The sequence below is a fragment of the Passer montanus genome, unplaced genomic scaffold (assembly GCF_014805655.1).
Source record: "Passer montanus isolate IOZ18808 unplaced genomic scaffold, ASM1480565v1 scaffold32, whole genome shotgun sequence".
In the NCBI taxonomy this organism is placed as follows: Eukaryota; Metazoa; Chordata; class Aves; order Passeriformes; family Passeridae; genus Passer; species Passer montanus.
In genome coordinates this window covers 7,786,798-7,809,201 of record NW_024367930.1, presented here as the reverse complement: position 1 = coordinate 7,809,201, position 22,404 = coordinate 7,786,798, and the positions used below count along the sequence as shown (strand labels likewise).

General features: G+C 41.8%; 1 protein-coding gene across 1 annotated transcript in view; it reads left to right on the top strand.

Annotated features, from left to right (window-relative positions):
- Positions 1 to 22,404, top strand: part of EEPD1 (endonuclease/exonuclease/phosphatase family domain containing 1) — a 62,413-nt gene that overhangs the window by 26,571 nt on the left and 13,438 nt on the right. Inside the window, exon 2 of the mRNA XM_039715101.1 lies at positions 6,319 to 6,370. Coding sequence (XP_039571035.1) covers positions 6,319 to 6,370 — 52 coding nt within the window. The remainder of the gene's footprint in view (positions 1 to 6,318; positions 6,371 to 22,404) is intronic.

Here is a 22,404-nt window from a genome sequence, read left to right as displayed (position 1 = left end):
TGCTTTTTGCTTTCAGACCATGCTGCAAGCAAATCAGCAATGACTAGACATTGAAGACTATCTGCTTTCATCCCAATGAGGGAGCTGCAAAAAAAAGTAGCTGTAAATAAATTCGCCTATATATAGTTGTGTAAATATATGAATGTTTCAAAAATTATATATAACATGTATATGATCTGTTTTATGTGTATCTATAGTATAGATAGATATAAATACATTTAATATGTAGGAAATGCAGCTCCCTGATTTTATCATTATTTCTTCTTACTGTGGACACATTTTTTTCCTGAGAATTTTCCAACATATTTTGTTGTGTCATTAGCTGGCAGTTAGTCCCAAAGCAATATGGCATGGTATTCCCATCCAAGCCCTTAAGCTTACTTCAGAAACTCTCTGGTGGCTTCCAGCAACCGTTAAGATGTGGCACTGGACACAGTTTTTCCTTCCATTTAAGGAGTGATTGAGAAGATGCAGATGCTTTTATTGGAAAAGGAGAAACTGGGGTTTTTTCCTCATCCAACTTCACAGGAGTAGATGAAGGAAGTGTACAAGGCTGAAAGTCATTGAGCATGCTTTTCTTTCCTCTTTCTGCTTTTGTTTTTATGGGGGTGTGAGCAAACAGGGTCTTGGGGGTGGGGGGAAAGACGACTTTGTAAATGGGATATGCCAGCAAAAATAAGATATATTTTTATAGTGCGTGCTTTAATGAAAGCCTTAAATTTGATCCTTCACTGTGAAGGCATCCCACTTAGAAGACCTATTGCCCTGGTCAGTGTGGGCAGCCCTAAAAAAGGAGTATCACAGATCCCTTTGTAGCCCCAGGGTGCTCAGACTTGCTCCCCATCATCTCACTGTGTTAAACTTAGTCTGCTAAGTGCTATTGGTGCTATTGCTGGGACCCTGCTGTTCTTCCACCTATCCTTGCGCAAGGTAATCATCACAAGGGCAGGCAGAGTCAGGAAGAGAAGCCTGAGGCCCATTAGGTATTAGCAGCAAGGTCCAGCTGCAGGTCTATATTTAAAAGAAACAGCCAAACAAAAAAAAAACAAACAAACAAACAAACAAAAAAAAAAAAAAAAAAAAAAAAATTTAAAAGAAACAGCCAAACAAAAAAAAAACATTTAAAAAAAAAAACAAAAAAAAAAAAAAAAAAAAAAAAAAAAAAAAAAAAAAAAAACAAAAAAAAAACCAAAACAAAACCACTTCCACCCCCTCTATACACACCACCCCCCATATCCCCCTGCACTTGTTTAACCACAAGATCTGTGTTTGACACTTTTGGGCTGTTAGCTTTCCCTGCTCTCCATGTATTTCTCTAAGCACCTTGTTATCCTTAAAGCAATCAGAAAAGAGTTAGTCAAAACTCTTAACCTCAGGCTGGTGACAGCTGGGGCAGCAAGAACCACCACAGCCTCACAGGGAACTCATACATGATGGGGTGTTTCCCCATCCTTATTGTTACTCATCTTGTCATCCAGCAAATGCCAAAGGAAAAACAGGGGCTGTGATGTGAATAGATTTATGAGCAAGGCTGGTTTGGATAGGTTTGCAGATACAAATTTGGTGGCCCAAGTGGTTTTGTCCTGTTCTTTTTGTTAACTAATTCACACATGTGTCTGTCAAGTAAACACTGCAGTTACATGCATTCATGCTCTACTCTTAGATATGTAAGTGTTCCATAAAATTTCACCATGGGCCATAATATGTTTGTGGGATCTTATCTCGAGAGCAAAGAGGAAGAGTTTGTAGACTAAAAGGACAGGAGAAAGGAATTATTTAATGTTGCTCGAAGTGGTTTGGGATTGAGTGTTTTTTGCATGGGCTATTTATAATAATATCTGTGAGTCTAGCTGAAGCAAGATTTGGTGCAGCTGTATGCTGAAGAAGGTGACAGAAAAGCAAGAGAAGTCAAATGGCATTTCTCAATGTTATTAACTTTAGGCTTATGCACTGGCTGCTAAAAAGCATGAAGGTTTTTGAAGAACTCAGGCCTCGAGCAAAAGTATGTAATTGAGCTTTTGTAGGGCACCGTCATGATGCCAAGTGTTTGCTTAAGCACTTCACTGAGTCCCTGATTGCTGAACTTAATGCTTCACATTTTCCTCACTTTCTCCTCTTTCCCCTTTCCTCAAAATTACCAGGTTCTGCACTGAATGGAAGCCTCAGCTCTCTGCTGTGCTCAGCTGAGCAGAAATAGGTCACTGTGCTCACTGATGCTCTGCTCTGGGGACCCTCTCTCTTGACAGTGGCAGCCAGGTGACCTGTGTCTGTAATGGCTGCAGTTCTACTTCTGTGCAGGGGTGGTCCAGAAACTGACTGTAATTCTAAAAACCTTCCTTCCCCTAAAGCACCTTTCAAGCTGATTTTGGAGGAACCAGCTTTTCTTCCTCAGGTGAAGACCTGAGGTGCATTCTGCATGGATGGAGCTGGGATGTGCCTTGTGTGGCAGTCTCAGACTATCCCATCTGCCTTGCTGCAGAGCCATAGGCTCACTGGTTTGCAGGCAGATGACCCTCTAGTGGTTTTTAGGAGAGCCCCAATATTTCCCACTGCAAGAGCAGATGGGATTTTGTGGGCAATGTGAATTCAAGCTGGGAAGTGAAGCTCAGTGCAAATGAAACACAGTCATGATGGCTCAGGGTGAACAGGAAGCCATCAGCAGGCAAGGGACCTATCTGCAAGTTTGCAGCGTTGCAAAAGACTGCCAAAAAGACTTAAATTACTCCTGGGTATGTGGGATTAAAAAGAGAAACCCAATGCTACTTGTTTTTGAGTAGGAATACTTTGAGGAAAGGATTGCAATGATACCCTGAGGTGCAGAAATGTGTTGAAGCTATAGGCATTTGCTCAGCACTGTGACTAATCTTCTGGAAACCAAAAGGAATTCCCTTAGAGGAGAATGCTGTGCGTCACCCATGGCCAAAAAAAGAGGGAGTCATGTTTCCTTGACAGCACATCATGTTTGCATATTTTCAGTGCTGGAGGAGAGTCCTTCATCCTGATCACTGCATGTTTTCAAGTATTTTGAGTGTGCCTGGGGTGCCAGGATATTAATTTCAATAGCTTTGTTTAAATAGCTCCTGTAAGTAATTCAGTCAGTGAGTATTTATAATAGAGTTTCAGATTCAAGCAGAGGCCTTTTCAGTATAGTTACTCATATTACAGCTTTCTTAGCCAATATATTTTAAAGCTGGTAAGTTAGAGCAGTCTCTCCAGGAGCCATAAGATTTCTTTGGGAAATACAACTTTTCTACAACTTTATTAATGAGTTAGTGTTTGCACAACACGGGTGAGGATGAAAGAAATAATGCCAAGGATATACATAAACAGAGTAGTACTTAAGTGTTGTATTGTAGACTGCCAGAGCTTGGGCTTCAGCATTGGCTTTTGGTAACTCTTTGCATTTCATTTGAGATTTTTTTAATTGGAGACTTCCTCCCCCTCTCTCCCCCCAGTTACTGTCTGTATTCCCATCTACTTTGAAATCCTTGGTGAACCAAAAAGCTGCAAACAACAAATGAAGTTATGAGCTGCTCTCAGTGGTTGTAAGATTGCTGATGTAGTGCCTAAATAAGCAGCCTGGTTTCTTTCTGAAGCATCAAATGTCCAAAGCAGCAGCCTTGAAAGAAGCTGCATTTCCAAGCTGACATTGAAGTAGCACATACTAATGTTGCTTGGAACTGCTGGGAGAAGCAGTCAATAACTGGTTATCAAGAGCAATTTTCCAGGTAGTGGTCTGTGATCTGATGGACAGAGACACCGTCTGTGATGCTGCTTTAAGGAAAGAAGGATCTGGTTGTATAAAGGCTGATACTTGTGTTTGCAGATTCCTTTTGACCAAGAAAAAATGCCTGAGGTATTTTCAGGTGTCACCTGAGGAGAAAAGAGTAAAGTACTGGGCAAACACTGATGTCCTAATTTGTAACAGCAGAGGAAGTCTTTTTCTCTCCAGGAATCAAACCAATTTGCTGCAAATCATGTAACAACTTTAAATTGACATTTGATTCTGACCCTGCATATGCAGTATCTCTGCAAGACGTAAACCCTTTGTATGGTTTCTTCACCTCTGAACAAGGGTACAGCATCTTCATAATATAATGAAATAAAGTTAAAAGATTCCTGTTTCCTGCTTTGTTTCTTGCTTCTGTGTGACTGGATACTTTTTAAAAAAATACATACTAGTTGAAAAAGTTCTTGTGGGGCTTTGCAGATGTAAATAGGAGGGAAGGTAGGTTTTTACAGTGAGATGATGATTTTTAATGAAAGTGGTACTTGCTTTTAGGTAAATCTACATCTTTCTTCTGTAGCTATTGAGTCAGATAAGTCACATATAACATTTTAGAAATAAATCAGTCAATTGGTAGAAGCATCCGCAGCCTTGACTGATTTGATTAAGTAATCAAAGTCTAGCTTCAAAAAGAAAAATACAACAGCAATTTGCATACCCCCAACACGTGTATGCATAGACTTGAAGCCACCTTTGCAGCAGTCTAGGTGGCTGTGAGCCACCTAGATACTGAGTGCATCCACAGGAGTGTCAGCCTACTTCCCTCTCACCCACTCGGGGTTTTCTCAAGTGCACTGCAACAGATACTTGAGTTTTCTCAAGTGCACTGCAACAGAGATGAGTCATCCAAAATGAAGAGGTGACTCCTGAACTCACAGACAGGTCTTGACTGTGGCTGCACTGCTCCTGCCTGGGTTATTGGACTTTGTTCTCCAAGGTGCATTAGCTAAGGCTCTTTCTGAGTTGAACACAGGACTGCAGTGTTTTTTAAATGGAACTGCCTTCTTTGCTTGTGGCCAGCCCATCTTTATTTTGCATGCTGGCTGAATTGCAAGGAAAATGATGTTTAAAAATACCTTGTATTGGTTTTGTACTTTCCCTAACTGCCTTCCAGTTCAGCTGAATTTTTATGTGTGCAGCCTAGTGTGTTCACCAAACAGTAACCCCAAATCACATGTCCCCTGCTACCACAGTGGTTGGGCTTTAATGGAATACCTTTTTCATTTTTCTCATTATCCCACTGTTTTCTGAACCATCTCCACCCTCTTTGTCTTAGCAGTAATAGTCTCTGCAGACTAGCAATGCATTGTCTGTGGCTATTTTATAATTCATTGGGTATAGGCTTTTTATGATACCTTGAAGACACTGAAAGGTAGAAGTCCATTAAAGTGAAAGCACATTGGTGTTTAGGGATTAGGCTGTGAATACCTGCAGTGGAAAGCCATAGTAAGACAGGACTAGAACGATGCTTTGCCAGCTGCTGATGCAGGATGGATGTACATAATTAGCATACAAGGTGCCAGTGGATGCTCAGGAGTTATGCAATATTGCTCTGAGGTTTTGAAAGGCTAATAAAACTTTTTGTATTATATCCTTTGGCAGGCTTCTGTGTTGACTATTCACACCTTCTTGGATATGAGCTTTTAACTATACTGGCTTTTTACTGTGTCTGTGTGCAGGGTGGTGAGAATAATTTAAACAATATTTATATGCATCATTTGATTCTTCTATTGCCATGCAAATGTTTTTGTAGCCCTGGGTAAAGGAAATTACCCTCTGGAGTTCAAGGATAATATATTAAGTGACTGGGTTTAAGGCTGGGTAAGGGAAGTGAGCCTGTGGAGTTGCAATACAGCTGTAGAATCCTGCTTGAGTGAATCTCATAACCTTGTTCAAGTGAATGAAATCCAGTGTGCAGGATTTAGCCCATAGAGGTAAACTTAAAAAAATATTCAGTAGGTGAAGATATTTGGGATTGGTTAGCAAAGGGCATCACAAGAATAATAATTGGGGATTGTCTTTCTACCATAATTTTAAATGGTGGTGCACATTTCCCTCATTTCCCTCTCAAATTTCTTGAGCTGGGTTGTCTTGGTTACTGCACCTCATATATAATATTGTAAATCCATGGAAATGGCTTTTTGGTGCTTGTAGAAACCTGTTGACACCGAGGAAGAAAGTTGACTATAACTGATAGAAATGTCTAGAATATTTTTCTGTGCTTGTCATTCAGAAGATCATTAGGTGTTAATTTGGGATATTACAAAAGTAATGATTGATGCAGTTTCTCTTAAGGCAAATTCAGATACACTTGTAACTTGGAAACAAAAAAAATCTACTTGTGATAGCTAATTCAAGGCAAAAAAGTGACATTGTCTCTCTTGCTTTATTTTGTTTCATCATGAACATTTCTTGTGTTTCTTTTGCAAGAGAGACAATAAAAACAGTGCTTCAGGTCTGCTTTCTTCAATTTCTGTAATGCTTGCAGTACAGTGATTAATTCTCTTTTTCTCTCTGTTTTTTTCTTACAGTATCAAGCTTTTGGCTGTGCAGGAGCTGGCTGACAGAGAAGCATTGGAAAAGGTATTAAAAAATACATCTAATGCAATTATTGTGACAGATTTAAGCTCTTAAAGCTCTCTGTGTTAGTTGTGCTTCCTAACTTAATGGAATACCATGCTGCATAAAATAGGACATCTTCCTAGCTACACAGTGCTTGAAGGCAGAAGGTTGATGTTTTGTCTAAGCTGACCATGTGCTTTTGGTGTTTTCTGATTTTACAGCAAGCTTGGGGTAGGCAATGCTTAATAATAGTAATTAATAAAATCCAACGTTGCTCTTAATCCAAGGGCATTGCAAGCACAGCAGGCTCAGGTCAGGTACACGGAAGGAATTCTTTACTGTAGGGGTGAGAAGGGACTTGAACAGGTCCCTCAGGGCTGTGGATGCCTCATCCCAAGAAGTGTTCAAGGCCAGGTTGGATGGGGCTCTGAGCTACCTGGTCTGGTGAAAGGTGTCCCTGCCCATGGCAGGGGTGTTGGAACCAGATGATCTTTCAAGGTCCCTTCCAACCCAAACTGTGGCCTGCTTCTGAATGAAGAACCAAATTTTTTCTGCTTTATGATTCTTCTGGCCTGGCAAGTAGGACTGGACTCCAGTGCCCAAACTGGGACCAGTGGCTTCCCTTCACTTTCTACACTAACTCCTTCACCTCAGGAGCAAAGAGCCAGCTGTGAGGCAGCATGGGAGACCTTTTAGGATGCAAAGAAAACAAGTGGATTCTGAGCCCTGTTGGAAAAACTGCTGTCTTAGAGCAGGCATTGAGCTGGTCCTGATCCAAGCAGCCCTTCTGTACCTACAAGTGGTGTGGCAAGGCTGGGGGAGGAAGAAGCAACCCTTCTCCTGCCTGAACACATCCTTGTCTGTGAGAAGGAGAATGTCCTGCAGCGCTGTGTTCAGGCTGCATCTGCTGGGTACTCTAGAAATAATGAGTAAAACAAGATACAGCAGCAGTGGGTGCTTCAGCCTTGGCTTTGCCACTGACTGGAGATGCATTTCACAGAGTTCCTCCACACACCCAGTTAATTCACATGGGGCATCTCTTCACTGGTGTTTGTGAACTCTGATTTTGACATGAAGAGGTAGATTTTGATAAAAGGCAGTGGCACAGGACTATGCAGGAGACATTTTTTACACATGAACAAGACACAGTTCTCAAGCACTCATTGTGCAAATCAGGTTGATCTTAGCAAATGTTCATTGTTTGCAGCAGTCGGATTCTCTGGCCCCTCACAGCCTGTACCTTTCCCACCTTTCCAACAGACCCATACCTCCCTTTGGCCCAATGCCTCCAAAAACATGGCCTGGCAAGGTTAGGTGACCTCAGCCTGGTGGGAATGGCAGTTTGAGGCATTGTCTGGAGCACTGCAGGAAGCTCTTCAGAAAGGCTCAGCCTCAGAAAAATGATCTTTCTAAATTGAGCTCTCTGAATATTTGATATCTGCTTTCATACAATGCCAAGATTAAAGAATTTAAGAGGCCAGTTTAGCCCTATGGAAAATAACAGGCTTGAATTATGTAAGTTCAAAGAAATTTGCTGTCTTTATTTTTTAAGTGCAGGAGGGGAAGAAGCCCACAGAATAGAACAAAATCCCTTGTCCAGCCTGCTTGCAGAGTCAGGTTTTGAGAACACTGTGCTGAGTTTTGTATTGTTAAGTCATTATTTGTCAGCATTATACTGCAGGAATACAGAATATTATTAAATTATAATTTTCATATTTATTCTAAGATGGGTTTTTCTGGTTTTTGAAGGGAAGTTTCCTTTAAAGTAACTATGGACATGATAATTTAAAACTGTTTTTCCTGTAGGACACTTTCCAGTCTCTTGTAGATGGTTTTGAACTTTGGAAACTTTATTTTTTCTAAAATTTGCTGCCCAGTTTTGAAAGTTCTTATATCTTTTTGACACTTGCATGGAATCCTGGAGTGAGCAGAAGCCCCTTGCTGACTTAGGGGCTACAGATTAGCTCTATGAAATCAAACCACACTGAAATTGGGTGCATGTGCAGCTAGGCCTGGTTCTCTTGAGAACCAGGGCCTCCAGGCAGTGTCATAAAATTATTCTGGCCGTGAATAACACAGGCAGACTGTGAGGTGAGGCACATGAAGCCAGTGGACTGTTGGAGCAGCCTGGGAGAACTTGTTTGAGCTGTTGGGGTCTTGCTTGCTGGAAAAGGATTTTTTGCTGTTCTGTCTTAGGTACTTAAGTGTCTTTAAATGTTTCTCCCACCTTGGCTACTGAAAATGAGCTAACACACTGTGAAAAACTTTGTGTCATGCAAAGACTATATTTGTGTAATTTCCTAAACCTCCAGCATTTTGGCAAACTGAGCCAAATGGCCCTTTAAGCCAAAGATCTAACATACTGGTGGCATTTATGCCTGGTGTTGCCAAAACAGGAGGTAAACCTCCAGCATTTTGGCAAACTGAGCCAAAACGGCCCTTTAAGCCGAAGATCTACCATACTGGTGGCAATTATGCCTGGTGTTGCCAAAACAGAGGAGAGATGATTGACAAGGTTTAATTACAGCCTGTCCTGGATTGGAACAAGCTGGGCTTGACCCTTGGACGCTGCTCATGAGCTGGTTTGTTTTTCTGGGGTGCCACAGTCTCCTGAAAGCACCGCAGACAGGGTGCTGCTTGTGGAGCTGAGCCCCAACACCATGCTTACTGCTGGTAGGAGGAATGGGAAAATAGTAGTTTATTTCAGGTGAACCAGGTCACATTAGAAGAACAAGAGCCTCTACCTGGAGAAAATTCTGTGTCAGAGGTGGGTTTGTGTTTGCTTTGGCCGTAGCCTGTCAGATCCATTCCAGCACAGGCTCCATGTGAGTGGTCTTGCAGGCAGCTTAAAACCTAGGCCATGCTTCCCTGTATTTTCTCCTACCTCGAGCCTTCAAATCAATGTGTTTTCTTCCCCCTGCCCTCCTGCTGAGCTTCTCCTGCTGCTGTGGGATCGCATTACTTACATGCCTTCCCTTCAGAAGTGCTGCTGGCATTTGCCGAGGGCAGGGAAGAGCACAGATGGCGAGATGCCATGGGAGGGCTTCCAGCCATGCCAGCCTCGTCCCCACAAGGGTTCAAGGCTGCTCAGGCTTTAGAAAGAAGTATCACGGGCACGCAGGCTTGTTGGTGCCGAGTCCTGTGTGGAACACCTCTTCCTCTTCCAGAAGCACAGCTCTGGGAGACGCTCCCAGCGACACTCTTGCCCCAGTGTGTTTTTGAGTGCTTTGCTTTATCTAATTTTGGCAAGTCCTTAATTGCAGAAGAAGAATTCTACTTGCCAAATGTTAATTGTATTTATTTGGGGAAGGGGAAAAAATAATTCTCCCAAGGAACATGCTGTTTTTATAGTTTAAAAATAAATCTGTGTAAGTAATTAGGTTAAACTGCCTAGCCAGGTGACATTTCTCATTGGTTACTGTTTTAGCATTTAAATTCGTAGCCCTTTTCCATAGGCATGTACACCAAAGCAATTGTTCTCATTGGTGCTTGATGCCAGTAAGTTATGCAGGAAGAGTCATCCATCTTACAAGGAAAATAAAAAAATTCTTTTCATTCTGAGCATTTCCTCCTGCATCTTTCAGGTGTTAACAGGGGCTCTTGAGCTCATTTCTGCTTCAGAGGTGGGTTATAAGGGAAAATAAATAATTTGTACAATTCAATAATCCCCTGATAGCTTTTTAAAAGGTAAGCCTGCTTTGTGAGCAAGCAGCAGTGACCCATTATTTTCCTATTTGTGTATTAAAATGTAAATGCATTTGCTGTGACTCAAGATGACAAAGGACTGCCCACTTGACTCCACAGAGAAGTTTGTTGGGTTCTCATCTAGGAAATGAAGTTTGTGAAGTGTGGAATTCATTTGCAAAGTGATGATTGTTCTGCCTGCAGCTGGAAGAGATGTACTTAGACTGCTATGAGACACACTAGGTGGGCTGAAGGACAATAGGAATTGGGGTGAGGATTTTGATTTTGTTTAGGGATGATGTGCTTGAAGTTGACAATAACTTGCAGGTTGAAAATTAGCGTAACATAAGTTTCACTACTAATGTCTGCCTATAACAGTGATGGCAAATTTTTGTGAGCTATGTCCAAGAGGTCAGTGAAAAGAAAGTGAAAAGAGCAAAACAATTATCAGGAGGCTTGCATTGTCTCTGTGGGGATTTTCACCTTCACTGGAGAAGTTTTGGAGGTCACAAATCAAGAGGGATTGACAGACTTTCACCTGGTGCCTCTGAAGCACAGAATGCATTCTCTGGACACGAAGGCAGGCAGCTGTGCACCTTCTCAATACAGGAAGGGATCTCTTCTGTCTGCTGGTCTAACCTTACTTGGTGTAATCCATTGGGAATTTCTGCTGGAGAAGATAGAATGAGAAAACTCTGACCAGCCTTCTCCTCCAGGTAGATTCCCTCCCCATTCCATTTCTTCATATTTACCTTGCTGCATTAAATGGAAAACTTAGCTCTGTAGACAAACAATCTCTACAATCTGTGCTTATTTTTGGCTTTTCCCACCTCCATGAGCAGTACTATTGGCTGGACTTGTCTATCATGATGTGGAATCAGTTTCCTGGGTTTTCTCACCCAGAAAACTCAATAGGAAAGACCAGATGTCTGTATCTGGGAAATAATTGCTAAATTCAGCCCCTTCCCATCATGCAGAATTTTCACACTGTGCATGAGGAATCAGTGAAGCACAACTGAGGTGATACTGAAGAGGTGGCATTATTTTACTAGAAGAAATTTAACATGCCTGCCATTGATCAGAAGTGGCTTTTGTATGAGGGGAAATTCAGTGATCACTGTTGCACAGCTTTACAAGGTAAGATGAGGCAAAAAAAGGGGTGCCTGTTTATTTTTAGTAGCATTGCTCTGCTGGTGCAATTTCAGCTGCAGTCAAAAAGAGGTTTGTAAAATGCTGAGCTGCCCTGTGTGTTCCCTGCTGTAGCCGCCTTCTTTTTACACGGCACATGGAGAATTTTAACTAAAAATTTACTTTTGTTTTCTTGATCCAGTGTACTGTTTCCTCCAGATATTATCAGAACATAAAAAGTATGACGTCAATTGAGGTTCCAGAATTTCCAGTATGAAATGCATCTGCTGGAGGTTTTTATTTATCTTTTGTCTGCTTTTGAGTAGATTGAGCCAGATCAGTGTTTAATCATGATTAAGCCCATTGTAATCTCTGTTCTTTATAAAATCCCTCTCTGAGCAGAGCAGGTTGTTTATTTGTGAAAGGTTATCCCTAGGAGCTTTTCACTGTTTGAAAGAGAGGTGTTGGTTTTCATTTGCAGGGGTAAGCATAGGCACATTGCATCTTGCTTGCATGGATATAAATGTGGTTGTGTGTGCATTTGATGTGATTTTTTGGATTTTTTTTAATGTGGCCCAGAAATGAAGTTAGTCTGGAATTGAGTCTTTGTGTGCATATTTTAATTGCCATAATCCTTCTGTACAGTGTGAGCCCTATCTTGCAATCTTGCTTTGGGCTGTTGGTTTTAAAAGATCATAAGGCGATTTGCAATGAATGAATTAGTTGCTGAAAAGAAGTTATATTTACTGCCTGTTCTTAGACCCATCCTTTCCAGAAAGCAGTTGACCCCTTTGAAAATTAGGTACATTTGGATGTCCTCTAGAGTCAGATAAGGAAACAGCAGTCTCGCTTTCAGAGATCAGGAAAAGGAGATGTCAACTTGGCCAGTGACTCAATCACGACATTTGATCAGTTTCTTCCAGCCCTGTCACTGCCTCATTTTTCTGCTTCCCATTTCTGGAGAGGATAGTTGGAGTCAAGTCTTTGAGCTGTGGGATGGGCTTCTGCAGAGGTCATCAGTTGATGCAGGTCCTTTGGCCCTGTTCCTTCAAAGCCACCATAGAGTCAATGATTGACCACTTAGAGTAAAAAGAGATTATTCCAAATCATCCCACTGATTTTGCTTTTATTCTTTTTCTCACCTTATATTCTATTACTTTACCCTTTTGCTTTCCCACACCCTCCCTGTATTTCCCCCCCCTCTCTGTTGTCTTGCTTGTTTACCTGAGTGCAGGTAATACTCAGGAATACAAAGTATTAATTTTTTCAGACTGGTCCCCATGGGGTCATGAAATCTCAGAGTGAAGGAAAGAATAGCTGTAATTGGAAAGCAATAATTTTTGGGTAAGTGGAGCTGCAAATGCTGTAGCATTTTTTACTACAATGGTTGCCTTTTTTGGCATTATCATATCTACTAAATTGTCTTAGGAACACTGCAGCTGTACTGTGTTTGCTTCTGGCCTTTCATTTTTCCTCCTTTTTGCCCTCTAGGAGAGATCTAGAGGGCTGGAAGTTTAAGGACATGTATTGGTGGACCTTACAGTTCTGGCCAGGTCCATGATGATTTCAGTAGCGCTCTGCAGGAGGACCTGTGACTACTTTTATCTTTTCAAGCCCCTCACCTGCAAACTATCACCATGTGGCCAGCATCATTGGAAGCACAGGCTTTCATCTACTAGGATTTCTGGTGTCTTTGATCTTGGCTGGATTCTTTTTCTCTGTAGTTGCATTGCCCATCTATTTTCTGATGATCAGTGGACTTCAATAAACAGAACACTAGAAGCCATGCTATACACAGCACAAAGAGCTACAGAGAAAACAAATTCTATTAAAATGCTGTCCCTTATTAGGTGCCCACTTCTTCCCTAGAGGAAGCTTCCCACTGCTGAGCCTCTCTGAGGAGTGGTGGTATGGGGATTACTTGTTCCAATAGCTTGGCATTTTTTGCAAATCATCCGGTCTTATCCCTGAACATAAGCCAAACTCATCTAATAATGAAGTCATTCTCTACACTTCCAGAGCAGGGAGAAACAGAAAATATGTGTTTATAAGTGCTGGCAAGTGTTAAGGTTTGGTTGTGAGTAGTAGAAGTAAGAGGGGACTTACTCAGTCCTTTTTCCTTGATTTCTTCTAGAGGATGGCAGAAGGCAAAGCAAGTTCAAAGAACAGAAATAGTTTTGAATATTGAGCAATTTGAGGAAGAGTGTTTTTTTGCTTTGTTGCTTTTTTTTTTCCTTTTTAAAATATATTGGCATAGCAGCAAGGGTGTTTTAATGTCATCCCAAATAATTTTTGATAGTAATACATATGCTCTCTTTGGGAAGCCAGAATCCATGGCATCTGTTAGAGCAGAACTTTGGTCAAGGTTGAAGAATAGTCCTGTAGACTCCGTGGAGGGCATGCTAGTAAGGACAGACAGAAAACCATGTATTATTACTCATGGAAACTTATAAATAAAGAATGAGCTGTTTCAGAGAGGAATCAATATCAAATTTGGCTCTTTGAATTAAGGGCTAGAGCTGTAAAAACAAACAAGAAAGTAGTATATGATGTTTTAAAAAAATTTTAAAAGGTAAGATAACATGGCCTAGTGCTAGCAGCCTGGAAGAGATCCTCCAGATAATAAGCATTAAAAAAAAATAGGAGGTGAGGCAGATTAAAATAACTTTACAGGAGATGGCACAGTGGTGTAGGGTGGTGTAATCAATGCCTGAAGGAAGAATAAATATTTGAGGCTGGCAATGGTTGTGAGTCATATTAGATGTTTCTTTCTTCCTTGTTTTTGTGTTCTTACCATGGGAAAGAATGCTTGCTCTAAGCAGAGATGTAAATCAGTAATATTAATCAGTAGGAAAGAAATGAAGCCACAAAATACCCAACTCATTCACTATTACCTCTAGATATTAGTGAATTTTATCATGAGATGGAGGGAGACCTGAGCTTACATGCTTAAGCAGCTTTCTTTGATTAATAACATTCAAATATTGTGATTTCCTTGTTCCCTTTCAGTTTTATCTGTTTTTCTTTTGCATTAGAACATTTCTCCCCCTTCCTCTTCTCCTCTAGCTGAAGGTGGCATGCAGATGAGGAGATTCAGATGATGGCAAATCGATAGAGCTCACCAGTCAGTTTGTTTGGGGTGCTCTTAGTCAGTGAATAATCTACTGTTCCTTATCACTTTTGTACCTCATGTTTCATAGGATGGTTCTCTATTTGCTTTCTGTATTGAGGGGTAGGTTCTGATAAACTCCTTGCCACCTCATGCGGTCCTGGTAGTTCCTGGGTGAGTAAGGTTGTATTCACAGTGGTGTCATTTTACACCACACCACAGAAATTGATTCCTGGGTTTCATGGGAAAATAATTTACCCAGGATTAAGCATAAAAAACCAAACCCCCAGGCTCTAAGGAAAAATGAAAAAAACCTCCCAAACAAAAAAACCCACAAAACCCCACAACCAGCAAACATCCAAAACCCACATAAACAAAAACCAAACCAAAATGATAAAAAGGTGTTCCCAGGAAGTCATTGACTCCTGGTTGCCCAGTACCTGATATGCAGTCCAAATGCACACATAATTTAGGTGTCCAGGCAACTGCTGTATGGATGCTCATGATTTTTGTGGTTCTGTGATTTTAGCACAGCTACTCAGTTGAGCTGGGTACTGTTTGATGACAACACAGTGCAACCACTTGAACTCAAACATTCAACTTCGGTAAAACCAGTGTGATAAAAAAAATATTCTCACAGTCATCAGGGTTTCTTTTTATTCCTTTTTATATCATGTCAATCCCCTTGGAATGCCATTATAGCTGTTAATGATTATAGTGCCTACTTATGAAGTATAAAACACTGTCTTGAAAAGACTTCAAGAATAAATTTGTGACTATCCTTGATGGCCTCTTGAGCCTTAATTTATGAATTATGTTTAAAATAAAGTCTTTAGGAGTAAGAAAAGAAGTAGTCAAGGAAACGTCTTCTGCCAAATGAGTCTATCCTGCAAAGTACAAGGAAAAAGCTCAGCTTGTGAATGGAAACATGAAAAATTAAGAACCCACAAATTTTCTACATAAAGGCCTGGTAGATATGGCTGTCCCCCTTCCACAGGGAAAGGACACATAGATTTCTACCAAGCATCTCTGTAGACACCTTCCCATTAAATGGCAAACTGGATGAAAGGTAGTGGGTCTTCAATTTTGATGACAGGCAGCTGAACACCTCATAGTTCTTCAGTAGTGCCCCCAGCACTAAAAACGTGTTAGTGGCGTTATTGTATTTCCTCTTTCAGTTGTTGTTTTGCTGCTCTGCACCAAAGGTTCTTCCTTGTTTTCCTTTTGAAGATCTATAAAAAGACACTGCTTATATAAATAATCACCTTTGTTTAGGATGAAGGTAGGAGAACAGGCCAGCGAATGCTCTGCATTGTTGTCCTGGGAACACAGTGGTTTAAAGGTGAGCAAAGAACTGGGTTTATGGGCAACAATATTTTTTTTAATCATATATTCAAAGATTATGACAGTAATTTCCTCTTAGACAGTACAGAAAAGTAAGCATTTGGGTGGCTGTGGTGAGCTGTAATTCTTCTGGGAGGGCAGTGTAGAAACTCACTGTTTCTCATAAGTTTTTCCAAAGCAAGTAAAACTCATATGTTTTTCCAAAGTAAGTGCTTAAAAGGGAAAGCAAGTAACTTGGGAGTGCAAACTTAGGCTCCTACCACTCCCCAATGGATTCTGTAAAGCCTGACTTAGGAAAAAGAAAAAGTAATCTGATTCCAAAAAGTTTGTATGTGGAAACAAACCATCACACACTTTTGATAACTGAGATAATGTTAAACTTAGCAGCATAATTATTTCCGGCACATTCCCGAAGTACAATGGGTGAGTAACACAGCAGCAGCAGGAGAGGGGCCCGTGTCCAGCTGGATCCACATCCATGGGCTGGTTCAAAAGAGAGTCAAGCTCACAAAGGGGCTCAGATACCTGATGTGGGAAACAGTGCCTTCAGTTTGAAAAATGTTCAAATCCTGCCAAGCATCATTTAGCTGCTGCCTAACCCCAGAGTGCCTTAAATGATGGTCTCCTCTGGTGCTTTGTGAGCACTGCCTCTCTGCAGACATGGAATTACCCACCTCTGAAGCAGGCAGAGGGACTGGACCACTTAGTTTCTAGCCTATGTATAGTTGGGCTTGAAAAATTATCCTTCCTCATCCTGTCTCCTCTGAGAAGCTCAGTCCTGAAGGTTTCCTTTTTTAAAAGTATAAAGCTTAGAAGTGGTTTTTGCAGCAAAGCTGGGAATTCAGGTCACCACAAGGCTAACGGGGGTGAGGCTGTGGTATGGTAAGTGTTTGCTCTGTGGTCCATAACATAGTGCCTGGAGCTATCATTCCAGAGCTGAGTGAGAATCTGATCTTCAAAGGAAAGAAATCCTTCCTCTGTGGGTGTCTGAATTACTGGTGTGCTCTTTAAGAAGCAGAAGCAGCACATTTTCCAGGAAAAAATGAGTCCTTCTTGAGTTGAGGAAAAAGCTATAGGTGCCTTCAGATGGACCAAGCTTTAGGACCCCAATTTGCACATTATCCCAACAAATGAGCTTTGTATGTCCATAGCACACAAAGGTATGTAGAGGTGGTGACTGCGCCTATGGGTCCTGTATTATTTCTGAAGAAAGACAAAGGGTGAATATTGGGCTGTGCTGAAGGGCTCTGCCTTGATTTCACCTCTTGAAGATTGAATTAGGTAACGTGAAGAATGTGGAGGGCAGCAATAATTTATTTGGTCATGAATCTGGATGTTTTGATTTAGTTCTAGGAACAACAAACCAGTACAGAAAGGATGGGACTGTATTGCCCCAGGTCTCAATGACCCAGTACAAATAGGAGATGCTGGCATGGCCAAACAGGCAGATAAGCTTCCCAGGCATGAATCTATGGCCTTTGCCTGTTCAGTGGATTGATTCCTTTTTTATTTTATTTCTTTGTTCTAGAGTTTTTCTCCCAAACTTTTTTTTTTAATTATTTCTTCAGCTCTAACATCGTTGTAGAATTTTGTACAATATTGAGAAAGAGAAAACTTTTTCCATCACAAATGTATACATATGGCTAAGACTGAAACTGATTCCCTGAAGGAGGGGTTGTTCTCCTTTGAAAGCACTTATAATTACCTGCCTATCAGACCCCCATCTGCCTTTGTCTAATATCAATACAATGAACAACACAAGCAGTAAAGATGATGTAGTCTTTAATGAAGTCTTCCTGAAAGGGACTATTTGAATGGGCATGTGAAAAATGAACATATATTAACTTAATATAGGGTCACCCCAGTTTTCCCACATGCTACTTGTATGGAATAGAGGCAGTGAGTGCATCCTGCATGGCAGGGGATGCATCTCCTTTTCATGTGTGTGTTTTTCAACTGTGTTGCAAACAGGAAAGGGATATGCTTGAGAGAAAGACAAACAAGCAGTGAAGGCCTGAGACAACATTATTGTCAGCTTCAGGCTTTAATCCTAATAAGGCTTCCTTCCATGCTGTGACATTTGGTTATAGGAGAATCCAGATGAAACTGAAACACCTGATGCCCCTCTGTGTCCCCTTCCTGAGTTGCTCCAGCCTGTGGGAAGTGCATTCAGTGTTACCCACCTGCGCAAGTGTGCTGAGCATCCTGGCCCCGCTGTGTCTTTGATCTCCTCTTGACTTTCCTTGCACCAGGGTGTGCCTACACCAGGGCTCTGACCTTTCCCTACCTCTATCTCAATAGCCAGCACAATAAAATACAGCACCCACAAGTCTCTTTAGCTCCCAACTCTGCTTTTCTTCCTCACAAACCTGATCTAACAAAACACTCATCTTCTGGAAGTCAAATCAGAAAGTTTTGCTTGAAAACCAAAGGTGTTGGTTTCAGGTTCTTGGAAATATTTGTAACATTACTGCTCCTGGCTTTCTGGGTCAGGCTTCCTTAGGGTGAGCCAGTTGTAGGTGTGTCCTGTGGTAGATTGGATTTGGATTACGGGTGTTCAAGTCTGCTTTATCAATTCAATTGTATTCAATCCAATTCAGAAATAAACATAAAGTCCAGTTGGATGACTAAATTAAGGATAATGTGCATTTAATTTTTAATTTATACAGTACATAGGGATAGAGCAGGGAAATCAAGTATGGATTAAAAATGAGCATTGCCAGATGGTCTCAAGAAACCACTGTCAATTTTGTTGTATCTTCTATCAGAAATAAACTAGATCATATTTCAGGATGGGATTTTTATTGGAGAGTGTTGTGGGCCTTCTCCTCAAGTGCCGCTGCTCAGTTTACAATGTTTATCTTGGAGCTCTTCTGTTTACCCTTCCTGAGTGCACCAAGTCCATCATACTGGGAGATGCTCTGTAGCACAAAACAGCCCTTACCTCAAACTGCAAGTGTCTTTCCCCATGGAAAGAGAAATCTGTGCTAATATGACACATATACATAACTGAGATGATAAGGAATTGATAGAAGTTTCTGCTCATCTCTGGTACTCATTAAAGCTGCTCCCTCTAGTGCTTATTAAAAAAAAAGTAACTGTGCATATGTGACATCTAGAAAGGGAAAATTTATTCTGTTGTTCTCATCTCTCCTCTCAATTAAGAGGAACCAAAATCACATTTTCTTTGATGAAGCAAGTAGTTATTTACCTCAACTGCAGGGCCCTTTTGGCCTGACAGTTTCTGTGGTGGTTAATCAAAATGGATATTTAATTGTTTTGAGTGCCTTTCTGAAGTTCAGGTCATGATTACTGCACCTTGACATACCATGCCGCAACAGGCTCACTCTGCAGTCTCTTCTTGACTGCTGTTTCTCCCCTTTCCCTTCTCACAGCCTCTGCTCCAACTCCAGGTCTGAAACAAAGGTATCCTCCAAAGAGCAAGCCCTGGTTAAAAAGAAATGTGTAATTTATTAAACCCTAAGGCATTGTTTTCCTTGGTCACATTTAGTTTCCTCAGGGTTTGGGAGTAGCCCATCTTCTTTTTGAGCAAAAGACATTGACCACAAGGGAGGTCGCTGGCTCAGGGTGGTCCCCAGACCTGGCATTACAGGAGTAACTTGGCAGGCCAAGATGTTCAGCATGGAGTGGTGTTATCATCTGGGAAGGTTGACCCTGCTGCACAAATAGCACCCCAAAATAAAACACACAGTAACCAGGGCATCCTGAAGAAGATGTGATGGGGCCTGCTTGTGTGCAGCATTGCAGAGCACTCACTGGCAGCTCTACTAGTGGGCAGAGTTACTGCCCTGGAAGACACTGAACTTCATTCCCAAGTTAGATGTTCTTGCAGTGCTTGGAATGCCCTGGGAAGGCAGGTAACTGCCTTATGGTCTCCAGCATGTGCCAGCCCAGCATATGTTTTTTTTCCCTGCTCCCAAATTAATCCAAGACCCCTTGCCTTTGCTTCTCCAGTCACTCCTCAAATGTGCATTTCTCCAGCGTCTTCCAGCTGCCCTCTGTTCTCTTCCTAAGTCAGCCATAAGTACCTGTCTCTGCTTCTGGACAGACAGGGAGGGACAGGTGCCAGCTCTTTATCATGGTGGACAAAGAGCAATTGCATCTTTGGATCCTCCCTTCTTGGAAAAATGACGTGTTGCTTATCAGCAATTGCAATTGCTTGTCCCAGTTCCTGGGGTAGTGGCTCTTACTGGTGCCTTGTATGCCAGACAGGGGCAATCATAGAACTGCTGACTAGTTTTTGGTTGGAGAAGACCTTAAAGATCATTGAATGCAATGGGCAGGTAGTTTCTTGGCACAAGGAGGCTGGCCACTCACAAGCACAGGCTTTCCTTTGTTTAGAGTATGCCTTGGAGCCTGGTGCTGCCATGTTCCTGTTCCCAGGCAGCGCTGCCTATCCCACAAAAACCAGCACCCAGCTGGAGGAAAGACCACAGGGCATCCGTGTAAATAAGCTGGGTGCTGTTGGTCTCACAGTGTGTGAGCTTTGACTTGGAATATGTAGGTTATCATGAATAAGCTGATTGAATTTCAGGAAACTTGCAGCTTGAAAGGTTCTAGATAAAAACAAAGCTAGAGCTTTTTTCCTTAGGAGGATTTTTTCTGGGGGGTTGGGGGGGGAATTGTTTTGATTGACTGAGACTTTAATTTTGGTTTTTCTTTACCACGTGAAGAATTGCCTCTCAAAGGGGTTGGCATAGCTCTAACTTAGCTTTGCAAAAGAGGAAAGGCTTTTTTTTTCCCTTTCCAGTGTGGACTGGGAGCTTGTCTGTATATTTTTGCTGCATGAGGGAAAGCGTAATGTTGGTTGATGTTGGGTTTTGTGGGCAGAACAACATGATTTGAAAAATGCCATTCTCACTTCAGGAAAAAAAACATGACCTCAGCAAGTATGCTGTCACAGCTTCAAAATATGTGTGCCTGTAAGCCTTGGAAAATGAGTACAGATTGAAATCAGCTGCTGTAGGCCAAGTTCTCCATGGCTGCAGCCATATCCAAAATGGGTTTTTTTTCCTGAACAAACCATGTAATCTTATTTGCATCTTTTTGTTTTCACAAAGTCAAATCAAGGCCTTAAAAAAAAATCAATTTGAAGGAAACAAACGATTCAAACTAGTAGACCACAGATACTCTTTTTAATAAAATTATGGTTTCTGTAAGATTTTTCCAGTCCTGTCATATGCTTTATGCTGGCTGGACCTTCTAGGCAGCTGCAACCTAGAGATAAGTCTTTTGTCAGGTTACATTTAAACTTCTAATTTCAACAATATTTTTGTTTTTCTGATTCAAATTATTTAATTGTTAGAAAACTCATTGACCAAATCCACTTGGTTTGAAGACATCAGAATGGCATCAGGAGTGATTAATTATTGCTGCTGTGATTTATTGTATTAGCTGGGGTAGCACCTGGTGATCAGCTGAGAGCAGAGCTGTGTTCCCAGGCTGTGCAAACACCCTACCTGCCTCTGAGTTCCATAAATCAGCCCAGCCCCAGCACTGCCTGAAGGTACATAATGGGCAACAATGTGATATGTTACTATGGCATCTTGAATAAGAAGCCCCAGCCAACCTCTGCACGTCAGAAAACTGTTTTAAAGGCTGTGCCAAATGTTTTTGCTTCGGGTGTGCAACCAAAACAGCTCTTGGTCTTCTGAGGCAGATACGGGTGCCTGGGTTGTGTCTATCAAGAATCAATGCCTACAGCTTCAGCAGGATGCTGAACTTGCAGATGAGGGAGTCAGTGAAAGATCAGGACTTGATTTTAGTTTCTGAATCAAAAGTCAGACATGAAAATAGCTATCCCATCATTTTACTGATATCCATGTAGGAAATACTTATATCCATGCAGCTCTGTAGCTCTTCAAACTGTATTAGACACATCCCGCTGCAAAGAGTCACTGTGCACATGAGACTATTGTTTGCCTTACAAATCCTTTGTTAAATTCCTGCTTGATCTGGAGGGGTGTTCTGGATCCAAGATTTTGTCTGAGGATCCTTCTTCACTGTGAAAACCTCTGCATTTCTACCCAGTTTCTCCAGTATCAGAACAAGATGATGCACAGAAGTCCCTGTTGCTCTTTCACAGGGATGACTTTTTCCCAGCCCCTTTCCCCACAGCCAGAACCTCTGCCACAGCCAGGACATCTGATTGCTGCCTATCCCTGCCAGCTTCCAGCCAGAGCTTGCCTGGATCTAACATCAGCCTTGCAAAGGACTCTGGCTCCTGTTGAGCCTGGTTTTGAAAAACTCCTAACAAAAAGTATTCCATATTGTCTGTACCAAGGAGTTTCAGATCCAGAAATTCCAGGGTGGTTTTCTTATTTATTTATTATTTATCTAGTTAGTTTTATTTAAATCTCAAGATGTTACACAGGCAGACTCAGGGGCTCTCCAGTGTCCACAGTTCTGGTATCTCTGATCTGCTGGGCATTAGGCTGCAGCCTCTCTAGCTCTAAGCTTGGACGTGTAATGGTGTCTGAGTGCTGTGGCTGTTCAGCAGTGACCAAGGAGATGAGCACCTCTGGGAAGCATGAGAAGGACGTGCTAGAACTGCGTGCAAGTGTGCAGCTGCTTCCTTCATGCACTGAGGAAATCGAGCACGTGTCCCTGGCGTAAAGTCAGAGGAGCCTTAACCCCAAAATTCCAGCTACTGAGCTTGGCCTACACCCTTCCTCTCATGTCGTGCCCGTGGCTGTGTTGTTGGAGTGGGGCCAGCCACGCTATGGGGGCCTGCTGCCCCCAGGAGAATTCTGCAGCTGTTTGTGAAGCC